Genomic DNA, 14511 nt, shown 5'->3' with positions numbered 1-14511 from the left:
GATTTGAATACAGGTCATCCGACCTCAAAGTGAGAACTTTTCTTGCCTCTCCAGATATGCCAACACTCAGCCTTTATCTGAATTCTGAGTTCCCCTACAGGACACGCCTAAGGCCCAGGTAGGGCAGCGCCCTCTTGTGGAAATGTCAGCATTGTAGCTGGTGGTCAGTGAGGTGTGGAGGCTCTAGAGTACTGACTTTTGAGCCAGTTAAGTCATGGGTGTGGGTCTGGACCTACTCCTTCTACCTAAGAAACTTTTCTTCTTACAGCCTCAGCTTTCCATCTGTAAAATGTGCACGACAATATCCACCTTGAACTTTACGTGCTCAGGGCCAGTGAGAAAACTGGGCAAACATGGGCTGGAGGCAATCTAGGTTAATATGAACAGAGACACAAGAGGGAGAGGGTGACAGCAGCCCCGGCTCACTCCGAATGAGCATGAATTAAGCATACTCATACAGCCACATATTTCCTGGTGGGTAATTTAAACCCTAAAGTTTAATATAAATACATATAAATAATTTCATGAGGTTCAAATGAGGCCAAATAAGAAAGGGTTAGTACATGATGCACTAATTGTCTTTTTTTTTTTTTTTTTTTTTTTGCCTAAGGTGAGTAAAGTGATTAAGAGCATAAAGCTCTGAAACAAGGCTGCTTATCTCCCTCCTGTGTGATCTTGGGCAAGTCTCTTAACTTCTCTGTGCCTCACGGCCTCACCCGTAAAATTACTAGAATAAAAGAGCTTACTTCCTAGGGGTATTTTGTTCAAAGAGGCTGAGCATATTGACTGTTGACTGCCAGTGCTGGAGCAGAGCTTGCCAGAGAATAGGGTCTCAGCTGAACATGGCCCCTGGCACAAATAAGTACTAATACATATTGACCATTATTCGTTGTGTTATGATTGTCGTTGTCTCTCCCTGGCATATCTTTTCTCTGGCAAGCCCACCGCATTTCTCATCTGCCAAGAATCCCATCCTCTGGTCCTCTATTTCCTCTCCATCTCACCCTTCAGTCTGACTCCAGTGGGAGATAGCAGGAGTTCTGCAGACATGGACAGTCAGTGATGCCATCCCCTGCCAGAACCAATCATCCAAACTGGCTGCCTGGATTCACACATACACACACGCGCGCGCGCGCACGCGCCCCATCAGGAAAAGGACTCGACAGACAGCACAACACAGGCTCCTAATGGAGATTTCCTGTTAGCAAGAGGTTTCGTTATTTGCTGTTAGATAGATTGAATTCTGTCAATTATTACCCCACTAGTTATCTCTCCAAAGGTCATTTAAAAAAAATGCGTGTTTATTGCAGGTGAGTGTGCATATGTGTCGTGTGTACAGTGGGAGGCGGGGGGGGAGCAATCAAATAGGAAGTGCTCTAGTATTTATATTAAACTGCAGGGTTTAAATTCCCCACCAGGAAATATGTGGCTGTATGAGTATGCTTAATTCATGCTCATTCAGAGTGAGCCAGGGCTGCTGTCACCCCCTCCCTCTTGCCTCTCCGTTCATATTAACCCAGGTTGCCTCCAGCCGGTTTTTGCCCACTTGTCTCACTGGCCCTGAGCACGTAAAGCTGCAGCGAGTCTCTGAAAATGGGGACTTTCTTCTCTGAGATGGCGTGGCTCTGCCTGGCTGTCACCGCAGTGCTCGGAGGAACAATTCTTTGGAGACTCAATAAGAGCCAAGGGCAGGTGGGAAAAAAGGTGGTCTGCCTGGCAGGGCTCTGGGGAGGGGCGTGCCTGCTCAGCCTACCCCTCTTCTGGGGCTTGTTCCTCTTCTCCCTTTCATGCTTCATCATGTATACTTACTTTTCTGGCCAAGAGTTTTTACCTGTGGATCAAAAGGCGATACTGATCACAGGTAAGTGGATGGCACGGCGATTCTCAGTCAGGGCAGGATCTGGCTCTTGCTTTGCCTTAGCGAGACTATTTCAAATTAGGTTTAAAATTTTTAAATAAAATACTTAGCATGGAGTAAATGAAAGCACATCTCCGGTGTCTTTCACTACACTGTTTTGGTTTGCTTTCTTTAGGAGGTGGACTTGAAGTGGCTGGTGGTGAGATGGATTGGGCAGGGGATATGTGCACTTAAGCCATGATTTTGTTAATTTCCAGGCTATATATGAATAAGCAAATTTGGTTTGTTTCATTGTACCTGGGAAAGTCCCATAGGTTTTTCTTTTTTGAGCTTAAACAGAATTCTGTTCTGAGATTAATGTTCAGCTGGATTCTAGATTTAGGCTCTTATTCCCTAGATGTGCAAAAAAGCTGATAAAGCCGGGTCCTCCTTGTATTTTGCTGTCTTTTTTAAATATTGAAGGGACTCACCTGGGCTGGAAATTCTGCGGTTTCACCAACTGCTGTCCAGAACCTTGTGTCTCATCTGAACCTTTGTCTTCAGATCTGTCATTGGACGGCTAATGTTTCTTAGTTGGATCAAGCTGGCAGTATTTCCAGAAGCTTTTTCCTTCTTTTGTGTTCCTTTTTTTGCTGCAATTGTGAGGCCAAATTAAATTTCTGTGTGTTGTAAAACTGGTTCGGTTGTGAAGTTTGGGTTTGGATAGGGCTTTAATTAGGATAATCCTAATCCAGAAAATCCTGCCAAGGTGAGGATATCAGCTGCGGAATCATTTCCCAGGAGATTATCACCCCACCCCCCCACCCCCAGGCTCTGCGCCTCGGGAGTGAAGGCAAACAGGGAGTGTGGATGGAAACAAATCAGGGAGTTTCCCAATTCACTGAGAAGTGGACTATAAAGTGACCTGTCTATCTTACCTTTTACTTTAACTCAATAATAAAATTCTCTCTTAAAATGAGATGCAAGTTGGCGCTTGGAGTTTTGAAGTGCTGCGGAAAACAAGCCTCTTCAATGAAAAAAAAAGAAAGAAAGACAAAAGTAAACAAAACAGTTCAAAGGTAGAAAATTCAGTTAATCAATGGGATATTTATCTATGTGAATGTCTGGTATTACCTGGAATCATGCATCTAGAAGACTGGCTGGCTTTTCCACTGTTTCACTAGAATTCTCTGGGGATGGCTGTGTGAAAAGCTGTAGCAACAGTATACATTTTTCTGTTCTGTGTATAGTAGCAAGTACCCATGGTCTTCAAAGTAATTCCAGGTCAGATTTATTTTCTGTACTTTTCCACTTGAACACGAAAGAAGACAGAACAAATAAGCATGTTTAGAAAAAAAATGACCATGATGCTGTGGTTGACACTAATGCGACATGATCTCTTGGAGTCCAAATATTCCTGGGAAATCAATTTCAGGGAGCAGCAATTTCAGGGAACTCTAAGGCTCATAACACTAAAGCTCAGGGTAAACTCAGGCAAACGTCAGCGTAACCGAGAAAATAGGAATTGTCTCTTGCTTGTTTGTCTTGTCGGTGTTCTTTATCCTCTGCTTTTGAAGATGTAGGCATGCAGAAATGCACAAAACACACACCCAACTCAGCCCACATCAGTCATGGAAGTATCCCGACGTGTTTAGTGGCATGGAAAATGACTGATTCAATTAGGCAACTCAAGCCCAATGACTAATCCCTCAATGGAATGCCTAGCAATTAGAAAGCTTAGGATGAAGAAAAGAACTGCCTACTTTTATGGCTGACTGAAATGTGACTTTCAGGTTCTTTGTCATTGTCATGGGGCATGCCATAGACTCAATACAATTCTAGAGAATTCATTTGTACTAAATGGGAAAATTTTAAATGGATTCATTTGGTTACACCAAAACTCGTGTTAAGTCACCATGACTTGGAATAAGCTTTGTTTGAGGTTGGCTTGTGTTATAATTGGTACACATTTTCGTGTGGTGGGGGGACAGAGAGAAATGTGGCAGTGTGCATCGTGTATGTGCCATGTGTTGTCCAGAGGCAGTGAGGGAAGAAAATTAAAGACCATGCAATTGTTATATTGTCAGGTGATGGAATCAGAGGTCCTCGTTTTCCTTGACCTTTGACCCGCATGCGCTGGGTTTCCTTCCTCCTCTTCTGAGGTTATATGTTGTCCTTCTCAGCCTGCTCTTTCAACTTGGTAGAAGACGCACAGGTAACTTTGCTTTTCCACCCTCAGCACTTTCATCCTAGCGCCTCCAATCTTTCTCGCATATGTTGAATATTAACTATTGATTTGGCATCTACCGCGTACAGGGCACATTCCTGCGGGGCTTCACAGTCCCCTGGAAGAGAGAGAAAGCCGGCCACACCTAACTGTAACCATGTGATGGGGCTCAGAGTGTTCCTCTGGGAGGATTCCCAGACTGCCAGGGAACCTGCTGTTGAGTGCAGGAGGTACCTTGTTAGGAACTGGAAAGTAGCTTTTTAGAGGGAAAATAAGGTCTTCCAAGCTAATTGGTTAACCAGCTATGGCACACACAGCTAGCACTCATTAAAACTTGTTGAGTAGGATAATTGTTAATTGGAATTTGCAAAACTGGGCACAATGGATCAGAGAGGGGAAAAAGAATATGTTTTCTGTGAAAGTTTCATCTTATTCTCCAAGTGAAGTGTCATAGGTGGATGCTGACCCCCTTCTAGGACTTATTAAATAGTCCAATTAAGGTTCTAAAATGGGATACTATTGGCATCAGTTTGGGATTTGGGCTCCTTTGGATTTAATGTTAGACTGTTGAAATGGATAAACATTGACAGTAGACTAAGGACTAAGGGAAATAAAATTTCTGTGCTCAGAGCTTTACATGCATTTTGTATTTGATTCCCAAAATCCTAATAACTTACATCTTGTGACCAAGGAAACTATGTGTCCAAAGTCACTGAGCTATGAAGTCGCAGAGATGGGACTAAACCCAGATCAGACCCATATGCCACCCAAAGCCTTGCTCTTAACCGTTATCATTATCAGCGTTACAGCCACGGTTACTAGTGGCCCGTAAATGTCCCCAGAATATAAATGTGTCCATTCAATTGGCAAATAAGTGTTGAACACCCATTATGTGCACAAGACTCTGCTTGTTATAGAACTTGGCAGTTGCTTGGATGCAAGATATGTCCCTGAGAAAAGATAAAATGCAGGTACTATAAGCACAGATAAGAATGTTTGAAAAGGGTGATGGTTTGAAAGATGCCATGTGGTGAATCTGACTTCAGGTTTGAGCTTGAGGGTAGTGAGGGGCAGTGTAGGTGGAAAGCCATGGGCAGTTGGAAATACAGAACTCGATCTTGATTAGGATTGGAGAAGGAGGATGGAGAAACCCAAGAAACAAAGTGATGCTAATGCAGCAAGGAAGGGGGTCACTGGTATATACGGTAAGGAATCAACACAGTCCTGAGAGGGTCTATAATTCAGTCAGTCTATCAGATTTGTGTATGTGTGTGTGTGTGTGTGTGTGTGTGAGTGCATATCCTCTTTTATCATTCAGTTTAAGCTTTGCCTTAGCCCTCTACAGAGAGGCATATAAAAGGTATTTGCTAACTTGGTTAATTTTGTAAAAGTTTGAATGATGATTCTATTAGGCACTGAGATGGGGTGTTTAGGTTGGCAGATATTCTCATGGAATGAAAGTCCTCCCAAACATATTGTAAGCTGTTTGAAGGCAGGGACCAGCTCTTTTACGACTATGGCCTCTTTCTCAGTCTGAGCACGTTAGACCCAACACAACGTTAATGAGTGAGTGAGCCCTGAGTGAATGAACCACGCTGGTGAGACATCCCCCTCCTTTTGGTGGTCACTGGTTGGACACAGTGGGATTGTCCCATTCTGCCCACTTGCTCAGGTACTTATATCTGCCAGTTCTTTCTGCTGGGGTCACCTGTGTAGAAAGGACAGAGTCATGTGGCCAAACTGTGGAGGCCCCTTTGTTTGACAATCACTTAATTATTGGCTTGCTCTGGACAGGGCTTTGTGATGACTTGGTTCTAAGTGTGCTCCTGCTTACCTGGGATGTGGCATAAACAGAACATCCTCTGGTCACACTGTCCCTCCCCACCACCACCAGGCTGCTGAAGCTTCTCACCCAAGGGTCATTGGTGCCCTCCTAGGCACCAGAGCTGGACTTCCACTACAGCACTGCTGACCATCTTTTCTTTCTTGACACAACCTCCTCTGCCTTCAGAAGGGTCCCTGATACAAACAAGTTCTTATTTTGGAAGGCGATCAAAGATTATCTTTGCTTTCACTTTCCTGGCCAAAGCTGCCTTGTCTATTTGCTTATGTCAGATTGTAACCCTTGTTTACCCCACAGATTTTAGAATCCCCTATTTATGCTCCTAGAGAGGAACTCTTCCCAGATGCTATTCCTTTGCCTTATCCCCTGCCTTCCTAATTTTGGGGTTCAGTGCTGGGCTCTCAGAGCTGGGGATTAGATTAGATCATAGGGAATCAAAATAGATGTGCTAGAACGTGGCATGGGCAAAGGTTCTGAAGCAAGACCCTTAGTTCTATGCTGTATCTACCTCTGATTCTTCCTTTTTGTGCCCTGGCCTCATCTGAGAGTTTCCTATGTGACCACTTCAGCCTCTTGAGTTTTCTCCCATGATTCTTCTCAGTTTTGATCCTTTATGCTGAGTTGTCTTTTGAATTCTTCTGAGAGAGAGAGTCTTTGGTGGGCATTGGATTAGGAGACCTTACTCTGGGCAAACCTGACTATGTTCAGCTGTTGTCTCTCCCCCTGAGCCTCCATCTCTAGATAAGACTCCAAGTCTCGGGGTGAGGGGTGCTGAGAGTGATGAGGATGTGTGATTGACATGAGCTGCGATGGGAGACACAACTGGTGGCTGTCTTCACAGTTCATGTTTTCAATAACCATTTGTCAACTGCCTATTGAGCACACTTGAGATACAATGGGGAGTAAAGACAGACAAGGTCTCTGCCTTCATGAAACTTAATTCCAGTGGAGGAAAACATAAAACAAACCAACCAATAAATAGATAAGATCATCTCAGCACTGCAAGGCTTTCATGGCATGGATGGCGGCTTCACTGTACTGTTGAGAGCGATCTTTTATTGGCGGCTTCCTATGTGTGAGGAACTGTGTCAGACACTGTGATCAGCATTTTACATGCCTAATTTCATTTAATTTTCACACATCCCAGATAAGATAGTTTTAAAGCTTTAAATATGTGAAAAGTAGAGTGAGTATACACAACATGCCCAATACCCATATTCTAAAATGATCCTGATCAAGAGATCAATGAGATAACTTCTATTATAATCCCATTCAAAGATGCAGACATTGAGGTTTTCAAGAGATTATATAGCTAAGGTCACATAACATAAAATAAGCAAGTGGCAGTGCTAGAATTTAAACGCAGGTATTCAAGGAGATGATACAGGCAGTGCGGACAGGGGGATGGCAGGTGTGTTTCCTCTGGGGGAAAGAGGCCATGACAGCCAAGTGTTTCAGACCTGCTAAGCTGCCTGAGCATCTTTGGCTTCCACATTCAGGCCCAGGGTCCCATGGTAAAGCTGGCTCTCAGCAGTGGAAGGAGAACTATATCACCCAGCAAGGCTCGCCTTGGCAGTCCCCCAAAAGCTTGAGGGACTGAACAAGCTGGGACTTCCCTAGGGTTTCACTCTCATGGCAAGGTTGTTATGTTTCCAAAGAGAAGCCATTAGTGACCCATGCAAGGTGTCTTCTCGTTGCTCACAGAGTCAGTCCCTGTTTTCCAAATATTACCAGCTGTGCCCTGGGGCAGTCACTTGGCTACCCCTAGGTTATTACTTCAAACCTACCTCATGCACTGTTGAGTTTTGTGAAGTCTTCGGGAGTGTGGAAAGGGGATTAGAATCTATTTGAATATCTATTCATTCAGTAGTTCACCAATAGTTATTAAGCACTCTGTGCCACTTACTGGGAATATAGTGACAAATAGCATGCATTCATTACACTGAATAAACTTATAGTGGTGGTAGGGGATAGCCAAGAAACAGGACATTGCAAGGCAATACAACGTGTGAGAGTTCAGAGAAGTGAGCACAAGTCAGAGGAGGTAAGACCACCTAGGAGGTTGGAGCTGAGGCCAGGAGTTTGGAAAGCAAGCAGCCTATTGGAGGGATTTGATAATGAAAGAATCAAAGGACTTGCTAGGTCTTTGAGTCTAGGTAGAGCAGAAGAGGAGAGACCCACCACACACTTGACTTCCCTACTATAATCCTCAGCAAAACCCTTTGTAAATTCTTTTGCTCATCTGTCTTCCCAGATGGACTGATAACTCCATAAAGGCAGGCGGTGTGTAAAGCATAGTGCCCACAACAGGCTCAAGGAATGAACTCATGAATAAATGAATGCAGAGAATGATTCCTAGGGTCTGAGGATAATTCTTACTATTAAGAGAAACAATAGATTTTGAGAGACTGAGGGGAAGGAACTGACTTTGAAGAAAAGAGAAGGTATTTTGTTTGAGATATGTTTAATGTGATGTGCCAAGGTTGTATTGAGGTGGAGTGTCCAGCTAAATTTGAAAAGTTAGCCTAAATCCAAAACGAGCTCAAGGCTGGAGATCCAAGAAAGTTAGTCTTCCACAGAGGTAGGACAAATAAGGCTCTGAAAGCTAAAGTGATGCCTGAGAGAAGAGTATAGAGTGAGATTAAGGCAAGGAACTGGACAGTGGATGCTACCCAAATCTATAGAACAGGAGTGGAAGGTGGACCTGGATGGTGTAGGGTTCCAAGGAAGAGAAAAGTTCCAAGGAGGAGAGTTATAAACAATATTCAATACGGAAGAGAGATTGAATGGGATGACAAGATACCTGTGGATTCAGTGCTTTGGGGGAACTGATTAAAGAGAATTGTTTCAGTAAAGGATATGAGAAGAGACCGCAGGCCAAGAACAGTGAGAGGATGGTGTTAGTGAGCAACCCTGAAGTTTGGAGAACACTGGTGGAAAACAGAAGCAGCAGGATGGGAGATTAGCTATAGGGAGTAGTAAGACCAAAGGGAGACATGTGGGGGAGGGAGAAACTTGGGGGAGTGATTTTGGAGGCCCAAAAGGAAGGACTCAATAAAGACATTGATAGTGGAAAAAGGATTGTGGTAATTGATTAACTGGGAGGCTGTTGCTCAGGGGACAAAGAAGAATTAGAAGCAGTGACTGTCTCAGCTTTCATTCAGTTTTTTTCCCCTTTCAATTTACTTACGTAGTGAATCTTCAATGGTTTGTGGTGCAGTTATGGTCATAGGGTTCTTATGAGAATAAAATGATATAAGACATGCCAGAAGCTTAGTACTGTGCCTGGCTGCATAGTACAAAACTGGTGAGTGCTATTATAGGAAATTAGAGAAGACAGAAGGCAATAAAGTAATCAGAGAAGCCTCATGTTGTAAGCAATACCAGCTATTTTTCTGGGCTGGAACAGGTAGTCTTCACATTGGGGTCTTATCACTCCACTGTTGCCAAGTTAAATTAGATCTCTCTTGTTTATGCCCTTGTCATCATCTTTTTCTTTTCTTTTCTTTTCTTTTTGCTGCAAATAGCATTATTTTATTCTTTTTTTTTTTATAGCTGAGTAGTATTCCATTGTACAAATATACCACAATTTTTTTATCCAGTCATCTTGGACTGCACTATCTTTATTTATTTTTATTTTTATTTTTTAAACATTTTTTATTGAGTTATAGTCAGTTTACAATGTTGTGTCCATTTCCAGTGTAGAGCGCAATTTTTCAGTTATACATGAACATATATATATTCACTGTTGCATTCTTTTTCACTGTGAGCTACCACAAGATCTTGTATATATTTCCCTGTGCTATACAGTATAATCTTGTTTATCTATTCTTTTTTTGTTTGTTTTGTTTATCTATTCTATATGCCTGTCAGTATCTACAAATTTCAAACTCCCAGTCTGTCCCTTCCCACCCCTCTTCTCCTGGCAACCACAAGTTTGTATTCTATGTCTATGAGTCTATTTCTGTTTTGTATTTATGTTCTTTTTTTTTTTTTTTTAGATTCCACATATAAGCGATCTCATATGGTATATTTCTTTCTCTTTCTGGCTTACTTCACATAGAATGACATTCTCCAGGGACATCCATGTTGCTGCAAATGGTGTTATGTTGTTGTTTTTTATGGCTTAATAGTATTCCATTATATGAATATACCATATCTTCTTTATCCAGTCATCTGTCAATGGACATTTAGGCTGTTTCCATGTTTTGGCTGTTGTGCCCTTGTCAACATCTTTATCAACATCTATGAGCATTTTTTTTAATGTCATCTTCGTCCTAGAGCAATAGCTCTTGAACAGAAGCAATTTTGCTTCCCAGGGGACATTTTAGCAATGTCTGAAAATATTTTTGGTTGTCACACCTCGGGGGCATGGGAACAATCTACTGGCATCTAATGAGTAGAAGCCGGGGATGTTGGCAAAACATCATACAAGTCACAGGAGGGTCCCCATAACAAAGGATTACTTGATGTGAAATGTTAATAGTGCTGAAGTTGAGGCATCCTGTCCTATGGCGTGAGCTCTGTGGATCAGGGGCCATATCACTCCCATTGATCATGGTAACCCCAAGTGCCAGGTACAAAGCAAGTCACATGATGGGTGCCCCGTAATAATAAAAGGAAATGGATAAAGATGTGGTATATAGATATATATAATGGAATATTACTCAGCCAATAAAAGAATTAAATCTTGTCATTTGTGTCAACACAGATGGACCTAGAGTGTATTATGCTAAGTGAAATAAGACAGACAGAGAAAGGCAAATACTGTATGATTTCACTTACATGTGGAATCTGAAAAACAAAACACATAAGCAAACATAACAAAACACATAAGCAAACATAACAAAACAGAAACAGAGTTACAGATACAGAGAACAAACAGAGGGCAAGAGGGTTGGGGGAGGAGAGAAACAGGTGATGGAGATTAAGAGGCACAAACTTCCAGTTGCAAACTTAATAAGTCACGCATATAAAATGTACAGTGTAGGAAATATAGGCAATAACTACGTAATAACTTTGTATGGTGACATATTGGAACTAGACTTATCATGGTGATCATTTTGAAATATGTAGAAGTACCAAATCACCATGTTGTATAACAGGACATAACACAGTGCTGTAGGTCAATTTAACTTCAAAAACAAACAAATCAACTCATAGAAAAGGAGATCAGATTTGTGGTTACCAGAGGTGAGGGGTGAGGAAAGGAGGGAATTGGCAGACTGGATGAAGGCAGTCAAAAGGTAGAAAAAAAAGGAAATGGGGATTGAACTGGAGCTTGAAGAACAGGCTAGGTCTGAATGTATTTTCCTCTGATCTGAGTATACAGTGGCAGAGGGTGCTGGGAGTTCTCTGGGGTAAAAGTTCACAAAGAAGACTGTAAATATCCTATCCCCAAAGGGATGGGAGACATGAAGCAGCCTTGGGGCTTCATCAGGAGACTGACATTTCTATAAACAAAACAGTTGCAGAACAAAGGGTCTGGAACTGAAGGTAACACAAGAACACCCAAGACTATGAGCAGTTCATTGTTTTGACAGATACAATCCAGCCAACCACCAAAGCAACAGAGATAGAATTTTAAATAGACACAAAACAGAGAGAGTTCTTTTGGTAATGCACAAAGATGAGTCTTCTCAGCTCACCCTGTGGGCTGCCATATGCACAGAGAAGGGCTCCACTTTTGGGTAGCTCTTCAAGTCTGTTGGATATCAACCATCACTGGGCATTAGAATCATACGATGCTTGGGTGCCCGCTCCCAGAGCTCACATTTACCTGATCTACGGGTTGTGATCAGGGCATTGGTGTTTCTTAGGGCCCCCCATCCCAGATGCAGCTAATGGATAGCCCTACATTGTGAGTGTAGGCCAGCCCAAAGCCTCGTATAAGCAGTTCCTCTCTCCAACACCTTATGTACCCAATCCCACTGGGTGTCTTAGATATTCCATGTCTGAAAGTGAGCTCTTGATCTGGGACCCCCTCCTATCTGGCCCTGGCTCAGTCCTCCCCATCTGGAGAGCCACACTACCAGCACCCTGTGGAGAGCAGAATCCTGAGAGTCACCCTGAATCCCTGTTTCTCCTCCTTCTGCCTCCAGATCCATTCCCAGTGCCGTAACTGCTATCAATAGACCCACTGCTCTCTGGCACCACCTCTGCTCTGGTCAAAGTTGCCATCATCTCTCTCTGGGCTGTTCTCAGCCTCTGAGATTCCACTCTTTCCCCATCAACTCATTCTTTGTAGAGTAGCCAGAATGCTCCTCTGTACTTTAAGACCCTTCAAAGGCTTTCCACGGTAAAGAATAAAAACTCAAAGTTCTGCCCAAGACCAGGGGCCCTGCATGATCTGGTCCCTCTCATCTCACACCTATCTCCCCTGCTTGTTGGCTTCAAACACTAAGCTTTTCCTAGCTAGATAGTCTTTGCATGTGCTGTTTCTTTCGTCTGGACTGCTGGGGTCAGGGCAAGGAGCCCCTTTACAGGGCTGGCATCTTCTTCACCTTCATATCTTAATCTAAATCAGAGTTCCTCAGTCTTGGCACCATTGACAGTTTGGGCCAGAAAATTCTTTGTTGTTGGTGCTCTCCTAATGCAATGTAGGATGTATAGAAGCACCATGGCCTCTACTTACTGCCTCTACTTACTAGGCATCAGTAGCATGCTTTACCCCCCATTTTTAGTTGTGGCCACCAAAAATGTCTCCAGACAATTTCCCATGGGGGTGGAAACACTGACCACTTGAAACACTACTGGTTTAAATATTACCTTCTCGAGCAAGTGTTCCCTAGTGTCCAAGCTTTAAGTCTCCAGCTATTATCCTCAATCTCCAGATCTTACTTGTTAATTTCATAGCCTTTTTCTCACTTTGAAATTAAATGTACACTTATTTATCTAGTAAGGTATCTCAGCTCACCCTACTAGCCTGCCTTGACTATTTCACTCAGTATTGACTATTTTTACTCTGTATCACCAGCATATAACAGCTGCTGGCACACAGTAGGTATTCAATAAACATGCACTGAACAAGCACATGTAAGAATGGATGGACGCATGAATAAGCCAGGACTGCTGGGTATATGAGTGGGAGGTGATCTAGCACAGAAGGAAGAGCATAGACTTTGGAGCCAGCAAGTTCTGGCTTCCTAGCTCTGTGTGATCTGGGATAGCTCAGTTAACCCCTCAGAGCCTTAGTTTAGTCGTCTGCAAAAATGGGGATGTTATCCTTGAGCGTCTGATCAGCTGTGTGTTCCTTCCTAATCACTCCCAGATCCCAGGTGATTCTGATGCTTCTCCTTGTGGCCTTGGCAGCTGGTGCAGGACTGTACCAGAGCTCACCATCGCCAAGTACAGGAATCAACACTGTCCCCTCAGGGCCTTATTTGGTGCCAAGCAGACTGCACGTGCTCAGCCAACGACCCCTGCTCAGTGTGACCAGGGGTCAAGTTGTAGCCACATTTTAATTAAAAGCACCGTGGCCACACTTTAATAAGAGCACTGTGGCCAGGCACCATGCTGAGATGATTCTCACAGGGCTGGTCCCTGGGGAAAATGACTCAACCTAAGTCCCTCCTCTCTGTTGTGGGCACATATTCAGGTGGGCCTTCTGGCTTCGTGCAGAAATCTGGGAAGCTGGGCCTGGGTCCTCCTGTTTCCCTGTTCTTCCTTCGTCTCCAGGCTTTGTGAATAATTTGATGATGGTCCAACTATCTCTTAGACCCGGGGGATGGAGTGTGGGCAGTGATGCTCCTCTCTTCCTCATTCACTAGAAAAGGAAATCTCTGAGTCTTCAAGATGGTTCTAGCAAAGAGTCCTTGTGAGTAGAGTTGCCACTGAATTCCAGTTTGCTCATAGCATAAGCTCCCTCAGGAGGCACCCCTTTGAGGTGTCCTACCTGCTCAGAAGTCCTCAAGAGGAGCCTAGCCCCTGGGGTGTGAGTTTCCCTTGGGACTAGCTCACCCCTGTCCCACCAGGCCAGCAAATGGCAAAGCAGGCCTCTAAATCTAGGTATTGTTCTATCTCTATTTTCCGCTTCCCAGGGGAAAATTGTCTTTTTCTCAGCCTGGGCAGGGTTGGGCTGTCCAACCAAGATGACATGTGATAGGGAAGGGGTAGCCCCATCTAAAGTGTCCCAAGGATGCTGTAACAGGGGACCACATACTGGGAGGCTTAAAACAATAGAACAGTTATTTTAAGTTGTTTTACAAATCTGAAGCCAGAACTCCAAAATCAAGGTGTCCATAGGCCTTACTCCCTTGGAAGCCTCTAGGGGAGGATACTTCCCTGCTTCTTCTAGCTTCTAGTGATCCCAGTGATATTTGGCTTGTGGCAGCATAACTCTAATCTCTGCCTTCACCTTCACATGACTGTCTTTTCTGTGTGTCCCAATTTCCCTCTTCTTATAAGGACAGCAGTCAGACTGGATTAAAGGCCCATCCTACTCCAGTATGACTTCATCTTAAGTAATTGCATCTGTTACAAACCCATTCCCAAATAAAGGTCATATTCTGAGGACGGGAGGTTAAGACTTCAACACACCTTTCTGAGGGACACAAGTCAATTCAATTCACACCATTCCCTCCAACCAAAGCAGGGTCCTATTAT

General features: G+C 43.5%; 1 protein-coding gene across 2 annotated transcripts in view; it reads left to right on the top strand.

Annotated features, from left to right (window-relative positions):
- The first annotated feature begins 1402 nt into the window (after positions 1 to 1402).
- The window catches only part of HSD17B2 (hydroxysteroid 17-beta dehydrogenase 2), a 55949-nt gene continuing 42840 nt past the window's right edge, over positions 1403 to 14511 (top strand). Inside the window, exon 1 of one of the 2 annotated variants that reach the window (XM_010980489.3) lies at positions 1403 to 1861. In XM_010980489.3, the coding sequence (XP_010978791.1) occupies positions 1594 to 1861 (268 nt within the window). In that variant the 5' untranslated portion in view covers positions 1403 to 1593. The remainder of the gene's footprint in view (positions 1862 to 14511) is intronic. The other variant, XM_031457992.2, reaches the window with a different exon arrangement.

This window comes from Camelus dromedarius, chromosome 9, assembly GCF_036321535.1.
Source record: "Camelus dromedarius isolate mCamDro1 chromosome 9, mCamDro1.pat, whole genome shotgun sequence".
NCBI lineage: Eukaryota > Metazoa > Chordata > Mammalia > Artiodactyla > Camelidae > Camelus > Camelus dromedarius.
Note: the sequence above shows the minus strand (reverse complement) of the source record. Positions and strands in the feature narration are given on the sequence as shown.